Source organism: Eptatretus burgeri, chromosome 12 (genome assembly GCF_056783735.1).
Source record: "Eptatretus burgeri isolate ZD-2024b chromosome 12, Ebu_testis_v1, whole genome shotgun sequence".
Classification (NCBI taxonomy): Eukaryota; Metazoa; Chordata; class Myxini; order Myxiniformes; family Myxinidae; genus Eptatretus; species Eptatretus burgeri.
Genome location: NC_140972.1, coordinates 67,705,927 through 67,730,189, shown reverse-complemented (window position 1 = coordinate 67,730,189; position 24,263 = coordinate 67,705,927). Strand labels below are relative to the sequence as shown.

General features: G+C 44.3%; 1 protein-coding gene across 4 annotated transcripts in view; it reads right to left on the bottom strand.

Moving 5' to 3' along the window:
* Positions 1-9,298, bottom strand: part of LOC147015834 (C-type lectin Cal-like) — a 58,887-nt gene extending 49,589 nt beyond the window's left edge. For 2 of the 4 annotated variants that reach the window (XM_085848402.1, XM_085848403.1), the window contains exons 1-4: positions 8,996-9,298; positions 8,788-8,901; positions 8,666-8,704; positions 1,197-1,285 (exon numbers count right to left, since the gene is read on the bottom strand). In XM_085848402.1, the coding sequence (XP_085704528.1) occupies positions 1,197-1,285; positions 8,666-8,704; positions 8,788-8,901; positions 8,996-9,182 (429 nt within the window). In that variant the 5' untranslated portion in view covers positions 9,183-9,298. The remainder of the gene's footprint in view (positions 1-1,196; positions 1,286-8,665; positions 8,705-8,787; positions 8,902-8,995) is intronic. The other 2 variants (XM_085848404.1, XM_085848405.1) reach the window with 2 other exon arrangements.
* Positions 9,299-24,263: the final 14,965 nt, after the last annotated feature.

Sequence of the window (24,263 nt, the reverse complement as noted above, 5' to 3'; positions counted from 1 at the left end):
ATACTTTTTGTAGAGGAGGGTTGTTCTTCTTCTCTGGTGGATCTCAATAAAACTCCGAACTATTAAAATAAATTGCAGCGCATTTAACATTTATTTACCCATAAAACAAGTTACGGGAGCTATCTATAAAACACGTACTTACCGAGATAAATGATCTCTGGGGACCTGAATGGTTGAGTGCGATAGCCTTCAATATCCGCAACAATATATACTGTACACACATAAATATATATATATATATATATACATATATATACATATATATACATACATACATACATATATATGTATTTATTTATTCTGTTCATGCAAACGCATGCACACGCACACACACATATATGTATATGTTTACACATATGAATGTGTGCACGTATACTGTACATGTGTATGTGCAAGTTGCTGTTGTTGATTGCGATCTCCATATGTATGGTCTCTTCTATTCAAACCTGTTTTTGGAAATTCTTTGCAAGGTGAATTAGGGATGCTTTTTCATGTTTGTTGCGTTTATGTTTGTTCACAAATTGAATCCGATAGTCTGTGGAGCATTTCACATACTCAGCTCGTTCTACACTCGTCACTCTTTGCACCTTGTTGAGCTCGGTTCCTCTCGTCTCGACAGGTACATTCTCGGGATGCACTGGTTTTTGTCCAACATGTTGAGGATGGTAAGGAGTTTTCTTGCTTTGATTTTGTTTTTTTCTTCGAGCATGACCAAAATCGAATTAAGTTTTCCTTGTCACACAACCAAACTGTTCAACAAGTTTCGACTGAATCCGTCCATAACCTTTTGAGATATGGTGATGGACATTGTTCATCAGTTTCTGAGAGCATCTAAAGTCCCAAAGCCTCCGGAGTCATTAAGCGGACCCCAGGCCACATGCTTCGTGGTTTTGTGCTAGTCGCATCTGGGAGAGCATGTCCCCATTACCTTGATTTCTCAGCCTCCCCTTTCAAAAAATCCTGTATCCACCACTGCCTTTGATTAACACTATCAGTTTACGGGATGTTTGTCACGTGACATTTTCACTCGATTCAAAATAACTTTTCTTACTTATGTAAATTGCTGCTTGCTCATGTCCTCCAAAAATAAATGAGTTCAAGCTCGAGTGTTGTGATTCACTTTAAGTCTTTATGTTTGTGAATTTATAACGGAACCATTTTACCCTTTTTATAAGAAATCCAGTTTTTCTCATTACCTCTGCGTCGTTCCAAGGAAGACTTTGAGATGGGAATGTTTTGTAGCAATATCTTCTGAAGGGGGTCCACCCGCTCCAGCAGTTCTTTTCTTTTCTCAGGGTACAAATAAAAAAAACATAGAAAGGAGGTCTTGTCGGTCTTATAATAGCACAACACTTCGTCAAATTTAAATCTTAAATGCAAGCATTATATTACATCTTACTATATTAAACAAAGCAATTCTATATATGTTTGTGTTTATGTATGTACTATATTTATGCACCACATGTATGTATGTATAGAACAACAACAGGCATTTTAAAGGCCATTTTCCCTGCTCGAGTGGGGGTTAGCCATGTGGGCCCCATGACAATCTTCTCCACTTTGCCCTATTTTCTGCATCTCCCCATTGTTAACCCCCTCACCCGCATTTCTTCTTCCACCACCTTTAGCCAAGTCTTTCTCGGTCTTCCCCGTCCTCTACTTCCTTCTCCATTCATTTCCATCACTCTTCTTCCCCAGTCACTTTCATGCTTCCTCAACACACGACCCAACCATCTCAACCTGTTCTCTTCACAACATCCATCACAGACTATTTCCTTCATCTTCCACAATTCATTATTTGTCTTCCTCTCTCTCTCAACGATATTCTGCACATCCACCAAACCATTCGCATTTCCACCTTTTCAAGCCTTCGTTGCTGCTCTACGTCCATTACTATGTCTCGCTCCCATAAATCATAGCACTTCTCACATATGTAGTATAACCTTTCCCTTCAACTTCAATGACACTGCCATCCTGGTCAGCACGCCACTCATTTCCCAAAACATCTTCCATGCACATCTTACTCCAGCAACCGTCGCCGAGTCTGATCCACCTTCTCCATTCAGCGCGTCTCTCAGGAAGCAAAAAGTTTTCACACCTTCCAACTTCATGCCATCTCCAAGATCCAACTCAACATTTCCTCCATCTGCAACTGCCGATCTGCACACCTTTCACTTGAATGTAGCTGCCACACTGGTTAATGACCCTCTCACACCACTGCATTTTTGATGAACCCACTCAGCACACATTGTACACTGAATGGAGTTCACTCCGACACTCTTCCTGCATATGGCACATGGCCACTTCCGAGTTATTTCCACCTCACCACATGTTTTACCACTTTCCATCACCTTCATCTTTCTGATATTCACCTTCAAACCTTTTGCCTCAATACATTCCTTCCCCTTGTTCATCTTCTCCTTCAGTCCATCCTACTCTCCGCAATCAACACCAAATCATTTGCATACAGCAGCTCCCACGGTAAACCCTCCTTTACCCTCCAATTATCACCTCCATCACAACTACAAATACAAGTGGACTTAGTACCGACCCCTGATGCACTCCCACCTTCACCTCAAACTCACCACTGTTCCCGTCCTTTGTCCTTACAGCTGTGTGCGCTCTCTCGTACATTGCCATCACTACTCTGATCAACCATTCCTCCACGCCTAACTTCCTCAATGCCCATGTCACTACTTCATATGGAACCCGATCAAATGCTTTCTACAAATCAACAAACCCAAGAAACAACTTCTTCCTTTTCTCCATGTACTTCTGCAACTGCCTTACAATAAAAAACAATTACATCTGTCATTCCTCTTCCTGGCAGAAATCCAAACTGCATTTCATCAATCTTCACTTTCTTCGTTTTCCTCTTCACCAACACCCTTTCCAATACCTTCATTCCATGTTCCAGTAACTTTATCGCACTACATGAGCCACAGTCCAGAGGGTCACCTTTCCCCTTGTACAAAGGGACAAGGGTACTTGGTTCCTAATCCACTGGAATACGGCCTTCTTTCACCACCACATTACAGATCTCTGTCATTCTCTTCACACCCCAACTTCCCGCTGTCTTCAACATATCTCCCGCAACTCCCGTCGACCCTCCTGCTTTTCTACTCTTCATTGCTCTGATCGCTTCCTCAACTTCCATCTCAGATATCTTCTCTGGTGGTCCTAAAATTGCGTTGCTCTCTATGTTGCCGTCCCATTCATTCTCTACATTCAACGGCCTTTCCACATATCTCTTCCATCTTCCTTTAATTCCATCTTGGTCCACAACGATTTGTCCCACTTCATCTTTCAAGCAACTAACCTCCATCACATTGCACCTCTCTCTCGCTATCTACTTTGCAATCCTAAATACCTCTCTCTGACCCTCTTCTGAATCCAAACATTCTCTGAGCATTTTCCTATGTGCTTCCTTTGCCTTTGCAGCCTTCTTGGCTGCCTCTTCTGCCACCGTACCCTTCGCCTTCTGCCACTCCTTGAATTTCTCCCTCTTCTCGTCAATCCTCTTTACAACTTCATCATTCCACCACCATGTTTCCAAGTGCCTCAGTGGTCCTTTTGTGCATCTACATACCTCAACAACGACTCCCAACAGACTCTTTCATTTTAATTAATTTTCTGAAATTTGTAGAATTTGTTTTTCACTTGGAAGTTGTGGGTTACAATAAGTAAATAAAGGTGTCAAAAGTCGGATTTAATGCCATTTAATTCCAGGCTATAAGGCAACAAAAGGTGAAAAATTTGAAAAGAGGTTGTACACTTTCTGTAGGCACTGTGTATATACATTGACAGAGCACTTTGCCACCATTAGAGCATTAAATTAAATTTGATATGGCAATAAATGTGAATTGTTGCTCCCAGCTTACAAGCTTGATGATATAGGATGGCATTTGCATTTTTGCTTTCTCCATCACGACCCTGTTTAGAATCCCGTGCGGGCATGGGCAACTTGCTCTTTCGTTATTCAAAAAAGCAGATATTTGAGTTGATAGTCCGGGAGCCAACCTGTGTACGAGGCTGTTTTAGGGTTGGACCTTACAGCCTCTGCTATAAAATTTTACACCCCCAGGATGTTTAGATATATGTTTGCAGTTCATGAAAACCAATGTTGGCAATTCATAAGCTCTTGCGAAAAATTTTGGCGGCCGTTTTTGTTTGAGGAAGATTTGAAAAATTTGATAAAACAGCAATTGTCAATAAAATTTCTAAAAAAATTAAAAAAATCACATTCATGAAAAATAAATGTGAACTAAATGTAAGAATTCAATCAGTGCATTGTAAAATGACAAAAAAAATTGCCTTTGTGAAAGTAAACCTCGTAAAAGTACATAATTTTGTGAAAAATGCCTTAAAAATAACGTTTTTTGAAGATGGCCTTTAGAACTTTTCTTATCATAGGCAGATGCTGCATTAGAATACTAATTTCTCTTAATGTGATATGAACATGGTATCCATGGCTAATTAAAACAGCAAATTTGATTGAGTTCTATCAATTTTTAAAGAGAAAATTAACATTTTTGTCAACCAAAGTTACCCCTACCCCCAAAATCCTCTTACTCTATTGAACACAGTTCGGTTAAGGTTTGCTGGATCCAGGTTGGGTACTTCACAGTTCACTCTTCCAAAGGAAAATTCAATGGTGTTTGGAGTGACATGGCCCTGGAGCAGACATACAACAATGAAGGGAAGACATCTCTGTTCAAACGCATATCTCAGGCACCAGCTGCTCGAGATAAATATGTGAAAACAGCACCATTTCTCACAGCTGTATCAGAGAACATAAAGTCTATGGCTAATCTAGGCCAACAGGAATCTACTCATCATGGAGAAACACAGAAGCAGGCAACAGAAGAACATATGCATGTTGAGGAGATCAAGAAAGTGATATGCCAGCAGATGATAAACCCATTCCAGTGTAACAACCAAGTGGTTCTGCTCAATAGAGCAACTAGTGAGAAGGCTGCTTCAAAAGACTTGGTCCATGCTCAAGCAAAGGGCATGGAAGCCATTATGAAAGCAGAAGAGGTGGTCTCTATTAAGATTGAACCACTGAAGCTGGTAACTTTCTCCTCACAGAAGAAATCAAAACCATCAAGGAAACAGAGTTTAATCAGGATCTATCAAGATGAGACTGCAACTACACGTGTGCTGTGTTTCTATCGAGATGCCGACCAAGTCACAAGACAGATTGCATTTTCCCATGAGTGGACAGACTATCCATCATCCCTGTTTGAGGTTGATCCACGCTTAGCACAGGGGGTTGTAATGCGCAAAGGCAACGAGTCTGATTTCGTGGCAGTGCTAATTGCTGAAGCTGAGCAGGATGTTGTTTTACAGCTGCCATCATTACCACAGAGTGACCTATACACAGTTTATCTGGTAGACACAATGGCATTTGTAAATAAATACCAAAAAATGGGTGCGAAAACATTTGGTGAACTTCCCCAGCTGTATCTTCGCAAGCAGGTGTATCCTGCAGTTGAAACCTGAAATGTGCAACTGTGTCAACATCATTGGTGATCAGTATGATTTTGATGATAGCCATACTTTGAAGGGTGATGAGCAGCAGAGGAGAAACCAGACAGACCAGGCAAGACAATTCTCACCATCCAAGAGTCTAGAAATTCCGGACTGGAATTTATTCATGAAGAATCCAAGAAATAAAGGAAATCTTCAGAACTTCATTGGCACTTCCCTTTGTGAGAGTCCTGAAGCTATTCCGGATGGAGTGACCATCATTCTTGGTAGTATGATGGAAAACAAAGGTCACACTCTTTCCATCACATCAGCATCAAGTTCAGTTCTGGACTTACCTTGTGAAGAACTTGAAGAGGCAGACACAAGGATTATTGCTCATCTTGCGTATTGTGTGGAATATCTTGATCACCATCGAGCTGTTGTGCATGCAACAGATACAGACATAATTATGCTGTGTATATATCACTTCTGCTGCTTGAACACATTGCAAGAACTCTGGATACAACGGCAGAATCAATACCTACCTATTCATGAGCTGGTAGAAGTGTTGAGCAAGAAGTACCAGAAAATCCTCTTGATATCGCAGCTACACTTCTGTGCACATATGTGTTGTGTGGATGTGACACAGTGAGCTACCCATTCAGAAGGGGAAAAGAAGAGGTCAGGTCAGGTATGGGAGCATGTGCCAGAACAGCGCGTCGCTGCGTCCACTTTCCGCCGGTACTCCAGGGGCCTCCGTCTGGCCATCCCCCAGGCAGATGCCAGGCCCATCCCCATCTCCTTGAGATGATGGTCAACCTGCTGCAACCATGAGGCACGTGGTCGGCCCACTGGCCTCCCACTCATGAGACTCCCTCGCTGAGAGAATCTGGTGAGCAGGATCAGCGTCAGGAAAACGAGCAACATGTCCATACAGCCGCAGCTGACGCTCACGGACTATGCAGGTAACAAATCTCATCCGAGTCTCTCTCAGCAACCGCTCGTTGGACACAAAATCCGACCAGCGATAGCCAAGGATTCTCCGAAGAGACCTGGTACCAAAGGAATTAAGTCTCCGTCTCAGATCCTTGGTCAAAGTCCAAGTCTCGCACCCATAGAGCAAGACTGGAAGTACCAAGGACCTGAAGACTCAGACTTTCGTCCTCCCGCACAGGTACCGGCAGCGCCACACCCCATGATCCAGTGAATCCATGACTCCCCAGGCCCGACCCAGACGTCTATTGACCTCCGGCTCACAACCTGCGGAGACATGAATATCACTGCCAAGGTAAGTGAATCTCTCCACGACCTCAACATCCTCACCACAAACAGACACAGACAGGACAGCAGCATCCAAGATGTCACCGAAAGCCTGGATCTTAGTTTTGACCCAAGAAATCCGTAATCCCAACGGCTCCGACTCCTCATTCAGCACCTCGAGGGCCCCCAAGAGGATGTCTAAAGTCTCCGCAAAGATGACTGCATCATCTGCAAAATCAAGGTCTGAGATCTTGACATTGCCAAACGATGCACCGCAACTTGATCTCTCCGACATCCTCCCTAGAATCCAGTCCATACAAGTGCTGAAAAGTGTGGGGGCAAGTACACATCCCTGACGAACTCCAGTAACAACTGGAAATAAGTCAGAGATGGTACCACCACACTTCACAGCACTCTCAGTACCAGAGTAGAGTTCAGACATTAGATCGATCAGTTTCGGTGGCACCCCACGAAGACCAAGAATCCTCCAGAGGACATCCCGATTCACTGAATCGAACGCTTTACAGAGATCAACATAGGCTGCAAGCAGCCCCTGCCGAAACTCTCGTCTGTGTTCGGTGAGGACACGAAGTGCAAGGATACGGTCAATCGTTGACCTCTTTGGTGTAAAGCCTGACTGCTCTGGACGCTGGTGCTCAAGCAGATGGTGGCAAACCCTATCAAGAATTATCCGAGCAAAGACCTTGCCCGGCACTGAGAGCAGCGTCACCCCTCGGTAGTTTTTGCAGTCTTGGCGATCACCCTTCCCTTTCCAGAGAGGGACAACAAGGCCCCTCTTCCAGTCAGTTGGGATGATGCCTGTGTTCCTGTGAAAAGAAGAGCGGCACAGGTTTCTCTGGGACTGATAGGAAACCTTCCCCACCTTGTTGATTTTGGAAGAGATAGTGAAATGGCAGCAACAGAATGTGTCATTGATGAGGCCAGAGTATACTGGACTGCTCTGCATGGCCAAAAAGGGTTCAGCTGTTTGGATACCCTCAGGCAGCATATGTTTGTCTCTTCAAAATTAGACCTTAGGTCACTGCCAGCAACAGAAGATGCGTTTTACTTCCTTGTTTTAAGAGCATTGTATCAATTGCTTCTGTATAGACGTGCACATCTCAGTGACCGAGCACTTCCCCCAGCCACAACATTTGGCAGAACCCTTATCAATGGAAAACTGGTCCCAATTCTCATGTCTAAGTCAGCCAAGCCAAACATAGACAAAACGGTGTCTTGCATGTGCAAATTATCCAAATGTCTGAAACGATGTTCATGCAAAAAGGCTGCTGTGCCTTGCTGAGTGACATGCATATGCCTTGGTCAGAGAGGTTCATGTGGTGGAGTTGTTTCAGAGAGTGACTCTTCCTCTGAAGAGGATGTTTCATGTCACAATATTGTGTTAATCCATTTCTAATTTTATCTTCCTTAAAACCATGGCATGTAAAAGTATGTTCTTGTTCCTGACCCCATTGATAGTCAAGCATTTCTGAGTTACATAAATCTTTTGTTGTTTGACATATAACCTTGTCAATTGAAGGTAGGTTAAATCTACACCAATTGTGATATAGGAAATGAACTCCTCTTTAATATGAGTGGTCATTTGTGTATATAGGTTTAGTGGTTATGATTTTAGGACAATATGAATTACCCCTACCCCCATCCTACATCTTCGCTTTTGCCAACATTTTGTTATCAGAGGGGGCTCGCAAAAGTGTTGACTGTGTTGTTGCGCAAGAGTTTCACCATTGCCAACATTGGTTTTCATATACTCAAAGGGTGTCTCTTTATGAAAATCAACACAAAAATTTTATAGCAGACCGGGCAATTTTTTTTTAATTTTGATCGGTTGGCTCCCGGACTATGATAATTGTACAAATCTTATTTATAACTGCACATCCTGTGAATAACTGCATGCAACAATGCCCCATACCTTCATATTGTTTTTCTTTCATCCAGCAATGCAACCAATCTGAAAGTAAAAGTCACAAAAATATGGAGTACTGAACTGTTTGGCTTCAAACATCAAACATTTAAAGTTGTTCACAAACTCACTTCCAGACAGCAAGGTGATTGAAAGACTTGTAAGTAAAGTAAGGAAGACCATAATAATGTATTGATTGCACTTGAGCTTCTTTATATCTTTCTTGTAGTTTGGTTGCAGCGTTTCTGCAAAGAGCAATGGGATTCATTTTCAAACCGAACACAAATCATTGCAAATGATAATATGATGCACCCACCAATGCTTATGAAATGAAATTACCGTAAATATTAAATTTACCCAAAGTCTTCATCCTCGTCGACATCTCTTCAACATTGTCGTATTCGCTTTCAATGAAAGACATTTTCACAATGTCAGAAGCAGCTTTGAAACGTGGAAGAAGAGACAACAGAGGGTTGTTGTTTATATTCACCGTTTTCAAAAAGGAAGTGTGAAATTTCACTTGCATCACAACATGGGAGTGGAAATGTAAATTTTGCTGAACAATATATTTCCTGTTGTGAAAAAGGACAAATTGCCGAATCTCCTGCTGAAGGCAATGCTCTTTTGTATGCAAAATCTCGTCTTTTGGAAGAAATGGGAGACAAGAGGGGGAAAAGGCAACGTAATGACCGTGGGACGATGGCGCAGCAGTTGAACACAACAAGCGAGGGAGTGAATGATGGGATAAGAAAAAAAGAGAGGAGAGGAGGAAACCTGCAATAATAGACGTTGGTTAAGTAAGGTTCTTGAGGATAGAAAAGATCGCAGTAGAGGACGGTAGATGACATGAGATGAGTGTATGACCACCTTCCAACTTTGGTAGAGAGTACAGAAGGTCAGGAAGCCTCAGGAATGTGGTTCCTCAAACAGGAATATGAGCAGAGATGGATTTCTCAAAGAGCAGGAAAAAAAGGAACGTAAGATTGCACCTGGATTTGGCATTTTAACAAAGAGGGAACCACAGGAAAAATGTACCAATTCTGGATAATCCGGTGAGGTTTAGAAGTTTGTGGGAGTAGAGGAAGCAAGACTGGATGAAAGATGATAAAAACCGAAACAACCAACCTGTCTGTGATGTTAAATTAAACGTCCTCGTGCTTCTGCCAATGAAGCCAAGTAAATGTCAATGATGCTGAGAGTTTTTGATTTTACTGAATGCAGGATAGATAGATGTGAAAATGTGTACCCACCTCCTATCAAGGAGAGCAGTTCTCCATTGAGTTATGTTTATCGACAAAATGACTTGTAAGTTATGTGTAGTTGGTTCACAAGTCAGTAACTGACCACTATAATCGATATGGATGTGTTTGTTTGTCTGTCTGTCCCAAGCATAGCTCCGTTGGTTTTGATGGCACAGCAGTTGAACGCAACAAGCGAGGGAGTGAATGATGGGATAAGAAAAAAGAGAGGAGAGGAGGAAACCTGCAATAATAGACGTGGGTTAAGTAAGGTTCTTGAGGGTAGAAAAGATCGCAGTAGAGGACGGTAGATGACATGAGATGAGTGTATGACCACCTTCCAACTTTGGTAGAGAGTACAGAAGGTCAGGAAGCCTCAGGAATGTGGTTCCTCAAACAGGAATATGAGCAGAGATGGATTTCTCAAAGAGCAGGAAAAAAAGGAACGTAAGATTGCACCTGGATTTGGCATTTTAACAAAGAGGGAACCACAGGAAAAATGTACCAATTCTGGATAATCCGGTGAGGTTTAGAAGTTTGTGGGAGTAGAGGAAGCAAGACTGGATGAAAGATGATAAAAACCGAAACAACCAACCTGTCTGTGATGTTAAATTAAACGTCCTCGTGCTTCTGCCAATGAAGCCAAGTAAATGTCAATGATGCTGAGAGTTTTTGATTTTACTGAATGCAGGATAGATAGATGTGAAAATGTGTACCCACCTCCTATCAAGGAGAGCAGTTCTCCATTGAGTTATGTTTATCGACAAAATGACTTGTAAGTTGTGTGAAGTTGGTTCACGAGTCAGAAAGTGACCACTATGATCGATATGGGTGTGTTTGTTTGTCTGTCTGTCCCGAGCATAGCTCCGTGGGTTTTGATCCGATCTTAATAAAATTTGGGTGAAAGGTTTATATCATGATCTAGTTGTGTTTTCCTGAGAATGGGGGTGCTGCGCCCATTATGGGCGGAGCCACGGCCAAAAAACGTGTTTTTAGGGGGTAGTCGGTTTCAAGTTACATCTTCTCCGAGGGGGTTTGTCGAATCTGGCAGGGGTTTCGGTATTTGGTTATCCCAATGGCACCTGCATCGCCCCACGGAGCTGGATTTTTCATTTTTGTCCCAAGGTGAAGGTCACAAGGTCACAAACTTAGAAAATGTCAAAAAGAAACAATAAATTGGGCATCGAGCTCCTAGGGTTTTCAACTGTTTCGAATGAAAGTTGGTATGCAAGTAGTGCTCTTCGAATATGACAACTTTCATCATTTACGTTTTCCCGATTCCCGCCAGTTTGCCCGTGGCCTGTTTTGAATGAAAGTTGGTATGCAAGTCGTGCTCTTCGAGTACTACAACTTTCATCATTTACGTTTTTCCCGATTCCCTCCAGTTGGCCCGTGGCGTCCCCTCAAAGGTCAAAAAATGGAAAAGGCGAACCGTGTACATTGCTCGTGAACCATCGCAGTCTCCAGACTTGTTCTCCTTTTGAAGTCACGACTTGAAATAATGGATATTGTGCAATCTGCAGCTGGCTTTCATGCCGAACTGTGCTTATTGGTCGGCTCATTCGAAGTCACGGGTAATGTGGAGATTGAGAGGTTCATAAAAACTGAACATATTCCAGAGGTTGGCTGTGGAACTAGAGTTACTTCACTGATCCTTCTAGGGTGCGTGTGTGTGTTTGTGTGTTTGTGTGTTTGTGTGTTTGTGTGTTTGTGTGTTTGTGTGTTTGTGTGTTTGTGTGTTTGTGTGTTTGTGTGAGAGAGAGTGAGTGAGAGATGTGATGTGAGTGAAAGACCTGTTGCATTTGTTAGACCAGCATCTCATCAAATCCAGATCAGTACCAAGTCATGCATCTGCTGTCAACATGTCAGTACAATTGGATACTGTGACGTCCACGGGACTTGAACAGTCCCGCCAACGTAGAATGAGCCGAAACGATGGAGGCGGTTTATATGTTTATAACCCAAACATGGCGGTTCTAATCGCTCTACCGCAAACGGGACGAGGAAGGTGGCACGAGTCACTTTTCACTGAGTTGATGATGTTTATTTGTTTTTATTATTACCAGAAATAACAAGACTCGGCAAGAAGAGGGATCCGGGGCGATTCGACGGGATGGTGTGGGATCGGGCGTGGGGAAAAACACAGACAATTCCAATGATTATACAGTTCTCAATCCCTCTAAGGCGCCAAGCACACACACACACACACACACACACACACACACACACACACACACACACACACACACACACACACACACACACACACAAAACGTAGCTATTTCTGGTGGTCAGGCTGGACCGTGGTGTGGACGCAACTGTCCCTGGATCGGCATCGGACGAGCTGGCCTTGCTCTCGTCAGGGGGGGCAGGAGAAACCGTGGTTGTGTCGACCTCCTGGTCTTGGCCCAAGTCCGCTCACAGCCGCAAGGGAACCAGTTCTGGCGCCAAGTTGCGAGCAGGAGAGGGAGGCAGGTTCGACCCCGTACTCCGAGTCAGCAGAACCCCAGAGCCAACCAAGGTGAGGCACGACGCTCGGCAAGGCTCCAAGACACGATCAAGAACACGATTGAACCAGCACAACAACAAGGATGCTCCCCGCGCAACAGCCTCCCCACCAAAAAAAACACGATCTTTTGGTTGTAATCTTCTTCCTCTTCCTTTTCGACCCCGAACAGAACCTTTTTATCCTTCGTCCTCGTCACTTCCAAACGAGCCGTTTATTGGCCCACCGCCATCGCCTTCCGCCAATCGTGATCACGGGGCGGAGCCATCCGCTGCACTGTCCTGTGAAGTCACGGCCAGTCTTCAGAGAATACCAAAAGGGGTTTACGCAGACACACTTACCCTATCCCGTGTCCCTATCTAATTACGTGACAATTATCATTTCCCCCTTGAAGAAATGAACATTTACTAGACAACTTATCACCACTGAATTGCTACTTATTACATCGAGATCCTGGTAAACTCAAACAGCATGGCATACCAAATTAAACATCCTAATTACCCTTTGAATGCATACCCCCCCCCTCAAACGTAACACTGCCCCCTCCTCTGGTACCGCAGCTCCTGCAAGGTATATCACAGGCGCTACCCTACCAGCCTTAACACTTACTGACTCACACCTAATTAACCTAACGAAATAAAGTAGGAGGGGCAATGGGCAGCGAGTCGCAGCTAACTTACCTATCCTGCTTAATGTACTACCCCCTTATGGCCTTATCCTCGCCTAAACAATCATTCGTTTTTTTATTTTATTTTATTTTATCACATGAGAGCACTGAGCGAAGATGCACTCCATCCTCTGGATCATCGCTCTTGCCCAGCACTCTTCCAGTGATCTGGGGAGGGGAAACAAATGGTTCCACAAAAACACAACACTTATACTTTACATTCCTACTCTAAGCCTTAACGACACTATTCACAGGATATTTACACTTGACCGCCTCCCCCAGTGGATGCTAATAGACCCAGCGTTACCTGGGGAGCCAATTTTCAAATTTGCTTGCCCCAAAATTATGCGGACATCATGCCCTTGCTGCACCTGTCAAGTTGTGCGGGATCGAGTGGGACTCACACATCTTCACAACACTCACACCATGGTCATCATCACATTTCTAGGTCATGGTCCTCATTTTAATCATGCAGGCTGAATCCCGTCATGGCCGTGGGGTGGGTTACCACAAGATGATGGGGGCATCTCAGGTGCAACCATGCCCACAGGTAAGCTTTAGTCCAACCCGGACGTTTCTCCGCCCCGCTCCCTTTGATTCCCACCCCCCTGGTTGCCATCAGCTCTCATCCTGTACAACACACTGGAAGGGGTCTCACTGGCTCCTCTGGCCTTCCTGGGTCGCCAAGGTCCTACCCGCCTTGGTCGCCCAACCAGACCCTCTCCCAGTTGCCTCCAGACACTGTCACCTTTAGCCACCAGGTAGTGAATCTCCTTGAAGGGGGTCGCAATTCCCGCTCACCGTGAGCTTCAGCAATCCCTGTGGACAAGCACATCATCCCCACCCACAAAACCCACATGACTCCCCCACCCCATCGGCCTTACATGTGACACCTGCATTTCTAACACTTCGCCAACCATGACCTTTCCTGTTACCACACCATGTCAAATAAAAAAAATCAATGTGTGCACCATACATTTCACTTCTTAACTTAAAACAACTCACACAGCACTTCTCACCCGATCTACGCACCAGCCATTGGACAGCCACTTGTGCCCGCTTTGTTACCAATTACCCACTGTCCCAATTGTCACTCTAAAACCCAGCAGAACTTACAAACCCATGCCAATTTTTCCACAATTCATTTTTTTTCCACCAAAGGAGGGCACTTCGCCACAATCTCAGCAGCCGAGCATGGCCGTATATGCTCAGCCCAATCTAGTCTCCCAGACCCCCGACAGTGATCTTCGGACCCGACCTATGAAAGGGCATCTCGGATAGACCTGGCGGTTCAGCAGGAGGATTCACCCTCTCCGAGTCTAAAAGTCTATTGGAGGGTCCCTCCATCGCCGGGTACCGGCAATATCGTTGCATGTGTCCTCTTCGCCCGCACCGGAAACAACTCCCCATAAAAGGCCCCCGTGAGTATCGGTGAAATGTCTCTTCCGGTTCCGGACCCCCTCGGCCATAATCGAATTGCTCTATTGGCTGGGCTGGACGCCGCCGCTTTGGCGCACTAACTACCGGATTACCCTTTATCAAACTTGACAGTTTCTGGCAAATTTCCTGAAACATTTGGGTAATGCCAATTTCTCCCAGCCCCCCTCCCTGATCCTGGATCTCCGCCTGTCGGATCATCACCGATGGCCTCTCGGGCACCCGACCCGGCCGCCTCCACGAGGCCAGCCTGGCTGCGCACTCAGCCGCTCGGTGAACGGTGGGTGGATCCTGTAGCTCCACTAGCGCTCGGACCTCAGGGTCAGGAAGAGCAGCTAAAAATTTCTCTAGTGCCAGTGTGTCCCATGCCTCCACTGTAAGGTCCCGATACGTGATCCTGACTGATTGGTAAATGTCCTGTGCCAGCTCCTGCACTGTCTCACCTGGCTTTAATCTGCGGTGCTGGAGCTGGGCCCGCACCAGATCACAGTTTGCCGCGAACCCAAACCGATGGCTCAACGCCTCGCAAATGTGGGAGCTGGTCAACATCCCCTCCGCGATCACGTTTAACACATCTGCGGCTGGTCCCGCAACGTTGCCACCAAATTCCCTGTACGTTCCCGCTCATTCCACCCGTTTAGTCGGGAAATGCACTCAAATTGCGTCAGAAAAGCTTCAACGCTCCCTGACCCGTCGAAATTTACCAGGGGGATCACTTTTACGGTGGCCCGCTTCTCAGTTTCTCCCTTGTCCGAATCCAGCCCAGGGATCAAACACCCTTGTGGGTGCGTATCCAATTTCGGAGCCCACTGTGGCCAAAGATGTTTTGTGGTGACGGTCTCATGGGTCAATTTTGCCTCCTGTTCCAAACGTTGAATGTACCGATTCACCTCTTCCCGCAGGATCTTCTGGGCCCGCACAACCTCCTCCAAGGCTCGGTCGCGAGTTTGTAGCTGCTCCTCAACCAACCCGAACACTCTACTTACAAAAGACGGCTCTACCAGGCCTTTATCCAAGACTTCATCTTGGCTCATAATTTTATCTTGTTCGTCCAAACGAGCCTCCAATTCTTTTACCTCCTCCGCCAAATTCATCCCTTGCTTCCTCAGCTCTCCCCACTCTTCAACCTGCAGCTGCATACGAGCATCCACACAGGCACGATGACGTTCCAGGCTTTCATCCACTTTATCAACCCGAATGTTCGTGGCATCAATTTTATCTACCAATTTTTTCCGTATATTTTCCCCCTCCAATGTAATTTCTACCTTTGTTTCCTCCAATCTATCCTCGAATTTACTTTGTATTTCTCCCAATTTAACATCCACACACTCCTGCATCTCAGTTTTCATTTTCTCCATCTTTTCCCCCAATTCATCCCTCATTAAATCAATCCGTGCACCCAACTGTACCCCCATTACCCCCAATTGATCTGTCATTTCTGCCCTCTGTGTCACGAATTGATTTGCCATTTGTGCCGTCATTTCTGCCCTCTGTGTCACGAATTGATTTGCCATTTGTACCGTCATGTCCCCTATTAAACGTTCCAACAGTGTCTGGATCGTCATCGCACCGGTTTCCGGCGCTGCCGGCCCCGTTACGGGCGATGAAGCACGGTCCACGCTCGGAATGGGGGAGGTTCCAACCCTACCCCCGTCTCTCCCCTCTTCCCCCGACTCGCTGCCAGACACGTGGCCTTCCTCCTCAAACATCTGCACATCCGCCATGGTGCAGAAGTCCCGTTTGCCGCCAATTAATTTAAATTTGAAAAATCCCGCCAAAATTTTCCCGCGCTCGCGCGCTTTTCTGTAGTAATTTTAGATTCCAATTCGTGGCGAGATTTTAATCCTGGTGTATAATTTAGAGGGGTTCGAACATCCAACACCCTGACACCAATGTGACGTTCACGGGACTTGAACAGTCCCGCCAACGTAGAATGAGCCGAAACGATGGAGGCGATTTATTTGTTTATAACCCAAACATGGCGGTTCTAATCGCTCCACCGCAAACGGGACGAGGAAGGTGGCACGAATCACTTTTCACTGAGTTGATGATGTTTATTTGTCTTTATTATTACCAGAAATATAAAGACTCGGCAAGAAGAGGGATCCGGGGCGATTCGACGGGATGGTGTGGGATCGGGCGTGGGGAAAAACACAGACAATTCCAATGAATATACAGTTCTCAATCCCTCTAAGGCGCCAAGCACACACACACACACACACACACACACACACACACACACACACACACACACACACACACACACACACACACACACACACACACACACACACACACACACACACACACACACACACACACACACACACACACACACACAAAACGTAGCTATTTCTGGTGGTCAGGCTGGACCGTGGTGTGGACGCAACCGTCCCTGGATCGGCGTCGGACGAGCTGGCCTTGCTCTCGTCAGGGGGGCAGGAGAAACCGTGGTGCTGTCGAGCTCCTGGTCTTGGCCCAAGTCCGCTAACAGCCGCCAGGGAACCAGTTCTGGCGCCAAGTTGCGAGCAGGAGAGGGAGGCAGGTTCGACCCCGTACTCCGAGTCAGCAGAACCGCAGAGCCAACCAAGGTGAGGCACGACGCTCGGCAAGGCTCCAAGACACGATCAAGAACACGATCGAACCAGCACAACAACAAGGATGCTCCCCGCGCAACACCCTCCCCACCAAAAAAAACACGATCTTTTGTTTTGTAATCTTCTTCCTCTTCCTTTTCGACCCTGAACAGAACCTTTTTATCCTTGGTCCTCGTCACTTCCAATCGAGCCGTTTATTGGCCCACCGCAATCGCCTTCCGCCAATCGTGATCACGGGGCGGAGCCATCCGCTGCACTGTCCTGTGACGTCACGGCCAGTCTTCAGAGAATACCAAAAGGGGTTTACGCAGACACACTTACCCTATCCCGTGTCCCTATCTAATTACGTGACAATTATCATTTCCCCCTTGAAGAAATGAACATTTACTAGACAACTTATCACCACTGAATTGCTACTTATTACATCGAGATCCTGGTAAACTCGAACAGCATGGCATACCAAATTAAACATCCTAATTACCCTTTGAATGCATACCCCCCCCCTCAAACATAACAATACTGTACTGCACAATGCGACGTTATCAGTGAAAAGTAAGATTGTTTTGCAGATAATTAGAGAGGATGTTAATGTCGTGGAGAAACAGGACTCGGCCCAAGACAATGCCTTCAGAAAATCGATTCTCCAATGGGAAAAGAGAGGTGTCCACTTATAGGTCTGTGTTAACTACAAGAGTGGAGGAAGTCAGAAAGCTTGGTGTGGAAGGAGCTTTTTGTGCCACAGGCAGTAAGCTTTAAGTCTAACTGGGTGAAAAACTGTGGAATGTTAATCTATATTTGCAGGAAGACCACAGGTTAGCTTTAGGCTTTCTGACAATTGCCAAAGGAGAAGTAGCAGAATGTTCATAGTTGAGTGACTGTGATGGAACATTGATTGTCAAAGATCAGGCCATTTGAAAAAGAGGAAACTCTTGCTGTCCAACCTGATGATGGATTCGACCACTTTCCTTATCATTTAAAAAAGTAAACTTATTGGCGTTATTTGAGTGGATCTGTGAATTAACCGTTCTTGTGAATGGGAGTAATGTTTGCTCACTCTGGATGTGGATAAAAGAGAAAGATAAAGGAAGTGATGCCATCTGGGCTCATCACCAATGAAGTGTTGAAGCTGAACAGAACTTTCTCTACGTTCAAGCATGTGAATGACAGACAGTCAAGTCGGCAGTCGGTACAAGGGGGTAAGATTCATGTGATTTGGAGGCAAAGACTGATTTGAGGTATTCTGCCATGTCTCTGCTCGAATCAGAGGTGACGCCATTTGCAAGGGCTGATCCTTTCAATGACCTTATCTAACATGTTATAATGTCATGCATGGTCTGATCCTTTCAATGACCTGATCTAACATGTTATAATCTCATGCATGGCCTGATCCTTTCAATGACCTTATAACAGCAGCCAGCCACAGCAAACCCTTTTCTGCCGTGAGGAGTTTTGTAATTGTAGCATCGCGGATTCGTTTGATGTCATACACAGATATAGACACAAGGAGTAGTGTTCATACAGAAGCCTTCAGCCATTTAATAATTCCGAAAGAAGCTTTGTGAAGCTCAGTGGAAGCGGCAAAAAACTCTGAAGAGCTCTCAAAGGCTCCCAGAAACTGCAAAGGAATTATGTTGTTTTGTGACGACAATACTTCAAACATGCATGACAGTTCCACGAGAAATCAGATACAAGAAGAAAAAGAGCAATCAGAGATTGCAGACCCTTGCCAGGACTTCTTTTGAGTGGTGTATTTTTATTGCTTTTAGGGTAAATCCAATAAGGCTGCCAAAGCATGTGACCTATGACATCATATGTGTGAACCTTTTGTTCCTCATGGACAGGCGGTCACACGTGTAAAGTTTCACCTCAATCTGTTCAGCCACTTCAGGGAAGATTTTTGCAGGTTTAAAAACAAACAATCAATATGGCTGCCGAATCAAGTGACCAATGACATCATTTTTTTTTTCTGTTGACCATATTATCTCGAGGTGACCCTTAAAAATTTTCATACTCATCAGATGTAGAATTCTACATATGCAATTATGATGTCATAATGAAAGCACCTATGATGTCATAAAAAAAATCACACTCATTCCCCATGAGGAGTACTTGCTATGTGCCAAGTTTCAATTTTTTCCTTGGTGCAGTTTCAGAGATGGAGGTCCAAATTTTTTTGCCGTTTTTCCAATATGGCTGCCACAACATGTGACCTATGACGTCATAATTATCATTAAAAAATCCATATAAGGAGTCGCACCAATGGTGCAAATTTCGTCTCAATTCGACAAGCAGTTGTGGAGAAAAAACACGAAAGTTGTGTGTGGACAAACAAACAAACAAACAGACCAGTCTTTTCACCTTCCTGATTCACTGTCTGCAGCAGTTTCATCAAGCCCTCTTTCATTTCTACCAACAGAGTGGTATCATCAGAATACCTTGGGTAGTTGATACATCTTCCTCACATCACGACTCCAGCCTCGATGTCATCCAAGTTATATTTTTCATCAAATTATTCCAACCACTAATTAATCGGTCAATTCCTTCCAATGATAATGGCATATGGAAAATAATATTAACACGGGAGCTGGCAGTATGGTCTCGAGCTTTGCACACTCTCCCCTCAGCTCTCTCACCTGTGTTGGAATCCTGACCCAGCTGTCATCCCAGTGTTTCACAGGCGGGGTGATTCATTAATGTGTGCCATTTGTTGGAGGGATGTTAAGCTGGCATCCTGTCTGCTCGCATTAGTTGCTGGACTTAAAATATCCCACAGTTTGGTTCACCAAGAGTAGGTGAGCTATCGGTGGCACCCTGAACAAATGACAAATCCCTGCCTTAACCTTGGTCGAACGTCAGGCCTGGTCAGCTGTTTTGTGAAAGACTTGGGCGAAGCTTCACCAAGCCAACCCCACAAACACCCCCATCCACATGGTACATGCATACACGTTATCCCCTCCACTCCTCACCCGCCCCACCCCACCATTCAGTGATGGAGGTAATGATTATACTGGGTTATTAGAGTGACAGTTTAACAATCTTGTCAAAATTCGCAATTTGGTGTCTCTCTGTCTTTTGACTGTGATACATTCGGTGGTGGAGGTCATGATTGGTAATGGATTATTAGTGTGACAGTTGAAAGAACAGAATACTTGCATTGAGGGAAAAACGGACTTGTTGTATGTTGATGGCAATATCAATTTTCCCAGATGCAAAGACAATTTCAAATCTCCTGGAATTATATCGACAAGACTTCCTGAAATTTGAGATCCTGAAAGTTTTTATGCCACACTTTTCACGTGAGGATGCCTGGTGTTGGCTTAATGGCTCCGGGTGGGAGGCTTGGGATCCGAGGGTCGTGAGTTCAAATCCTGCTTGGCTGCTGAATTAATATCAGGTGGGGTTGTCTCAGCCTGTGATCCTTCTGAGGTCAGAAAAATGAGTACCAGCATGCTGGGATGATCGAGCCATTTGAGTGTCCTGTGTAATAGTGGCGACCCATCCAGGATTGTGCCCAATAACCCAGGAGACTTTGATATTAAAGTCTTCAGGCGGTTGGATTGTTTTGTGCCACACTTTTCATATGAACACAGTGGAAAAGAAAACGCAGCATTCGACTTCCTCTCTGGGCTTGCCGAAACCCAAACACGTCACAAATTGAGAACCTGTGGCAGCATCTGAATCGACAGCTCAGATCAACCTGCTACCCAAGAGACTGATATTAGAGGAAACTCACACGAACACTAAAAACAAGGAAGATGTGCTTGGCACGATACTTGTGAAACCCAAATCAACAATAGTTGCTCTGGAAACAGCAATGATGCAATTTCGAAAATTTGACCTTTCAAGTGTTTTGCACGATTGATTGTTATGCGTAACAAATTTGGCTGATACTTTATAAAAAAAATAATTGCAGCCAAAAAGGTGTTTTACATATTTCGTACAGCCTTGACCTTGACCTTTGACTAATTTTGCCCAGATTTTACACACATGTACTACACATATGTACAAATAAGCTGTTTTAAGTTTCAATTTGACATTTTCAAAATTATTGAGGTATGGCAATAATAAAATCACAAAAAGTACCGTTTGATTACAATTGGGTGAAATATATGTCACGGAAACCGTTGACATGTCAACACCGCCAAATCAATCGTTTTTGTTGACCAATTCAGTGACCCAATATGCTAATTCTTTTCACATTTTAAGTGAATCAGATGTAAATTGATGATTTTGGACCTTGACCATTTTGTTATTTTGACCTCAAAAACAAGAGGCTTTTGGCTTTTGGTTGGTGAACCGATTCAATGACCCACGAGAAATTGAATCGAACACCTTACCCTGCACAGTCTCGAGAAAAAGAACATGGAAAGGGTATTTTAAACTCTTGCTTTGTGATTCCCAGCATGATCTATATTTCCTACTCGCTGCGATTTTGTCTGAATCTCGATAGTTCCCAACAATTGGTTGATTGCTTGAGATGGCGTAAAATGGCATAATATTTTGGTCAAAAATACTTTTGATAAACTGACAGTGATTTGTGTTCTGCCATGTTCAAGTACATCATTCACTTGAATTAAAATAAAGGTTTTAAAGATTGTAGAAAAAAAACATTTTTCAGAAAATTACCGCTGTTGATACCACCGTCATTTACAGCACCTCATTTAACATGTTACATTAGTTCATGTGTGTTGTTTGTGTCCTTTATCACATCCCTAAACACAGTAAGTTTCCTGTTTGGAATGATTTTCAATTTCGTTTGACTGCCAGACAGGTAGAGAGAATAAAAATAAAATTACCTGAATCCTGTCTGCGTATGTGGATTCGGAGCAAGATTCGGTACAATTTGTCAAATCCGATTCATATTCCACAGTGTTCAAAATACACCATTTAATTGAAATTAAAAGTGCAGGTGCAGTCGTTCCTCGATCATAGACTGACATCTGTAAGCAGACAGACAGAGAGACAGACAATGTGAACAATTGCTTAACCCCACTTTTCGCTTTAAGGGCATGGGGTAAATAGAGAAATTATGTTCAAACTAGCAGAGTACCCACCCTCCGTCTGGTTGAGTTGAGTTTGCACATTACTTGCACAAAAAGTACAGTCTGTGTATTTCAAGAAGACTGTAGATGTTTGTGTGGTGTGCGCCTAAATGTCGAAAGCGTCTAAGGGCTCTCCACTCATTCGTTCCTCTTCCCCCCTCCCCCCCCCACGCCTTTGGAACGAACTTCCACAATTTCTTCAATCTCATCCTTCCCTTCAGGTCTTCAAGACAGCCGTTCACCACCATGACAGATCATCCTCAATCCCAAACCATGATATATGATGGTCGATAACCCCAACCCAATTGTGGATGTATTTACTGGTGTGAAAATTCTGGCGAAAACCAAAATTATGCGAAAAAAACTTTCATTAATTTAGCTGGTGCGAACAACATAATTAAAGGGCGTCAGTGTATGGCATAATAAAGTGGTGTGTAGCCATAGTTCGAATCCAGTTGAGAACTGTCACCCCGGTTAGGGCAACCGATGGTTCACATGCAGAGTGAACCCTGACTGAGCATGCCATGATTTTTTTCCCGATTTCGATTAAACCCATAGACATTTTGGATGTGTGTATACCGGGCGTAGTGGCGTGCGCCTGTAATCCGGCTACTCGGAGGCTTGGGTTGGAGGATCGCTTGAGGACAGGAGCTCTGCTTTGCGCTGGGCCGCGCTATGGGAGGGTGTACGGCAGCCCGGAATCATGGTGAAACCCAATCCTTATCCCTGTGTCGTAAGAGGCGACCAGGGTTGCGTCAGGAAGGGCATCCGGCGTAAAACCTGTGCCAAATCAGAATGCGGATCATAACGGATGATCCGCTGTGGCGACCCCTAACGGGAGCAGCCGAAAGACGAACAACAACAACATTTTGGATGTGTGTGTGTGTGTGTGTGTGTGTGTGTGTGTGTGTGTGTGTGTGTGTGTGTGTGTGTGTGTGTGTGTGTGTGTGTGTGTGTGTACCTATTTTGTTGACAAATTGCTCCCCTCACCACATTCTCCCCAGGGAAGGTCGACTCAAAAAAGAATATGATGAAGCAAAAGTTGGGTATTACTTTGAAGTGGATTTAATATATATATATATATATATATATATATATATATATATATATATATATATATATATAGATATATATATATATACATATATATATAGATATATATATATATATATATATATATATATATATATATATATATATATATATATATATATATATATATATATATATATATATATATATATATCCAGAAGAAATCCACAACAAACAGAAAGACTTACCATTTGCTCCACAAAAAGAAACCCATCAAAAAAAAGTAGTTCAGTGATTATCATCAATCATTTCTTACTACTAATTCTCATAAAAACAACAACAGAAACATTAATGACCACACTACATGACAGACAATTATGTGACACATCAAATAAATTTGAGACAATATCTATCAGCTCGTTTACAGAAAAAGAAAATTCACAGAATTTTAAAGTTCACTCAAAGTTAATGGTTAAAAAACATATTGTTGCGAATTCGCGCCCGCCGGCGTGCGATCAGCCACGTAACTCGAATCGCGGCACGTCGCCCACCGGACGGACAATTCTGTCGTGACCCTCTCGGACTAACGCCGGGAACTAGTTACGGGTGGACCTTTCGGTCTCACCACGATCGTGCCAATCGGCCCCCCGCGTGGGATTGGGTTGTTCGCCAAATTCGACCTACCTAAGTACCCACACGGAGGGTAGACCGGGCGATCGCACCTCGCCGCAGGTCCACTCCGGACACGGGCCACTTTAAGCGACCCGTTCCGTACTATCGGGATAACCGAGCGGTGTTATCGTCAACCTCGACGGTTCTGATTAATTATCGGGCGTATTTAGCCCACTACCAACCCTTTATGTGAAGTAAGCTGGAGATTCAATTAAAGAAAAGATGAAGCGAAACGGGAAAAACAGTTCAACATGAGGCACATTTATTCCGCGGCACACGGAAAGCACATATATACAATTACAACAATGATGCACCAAAAGCAATTGTAACAAAAGAAACACAACAATGCAGATCTACTACCGACTACGCGAACCCACGGCAACACTTACACAGTTTTACTTTACAGACGGCGCCGA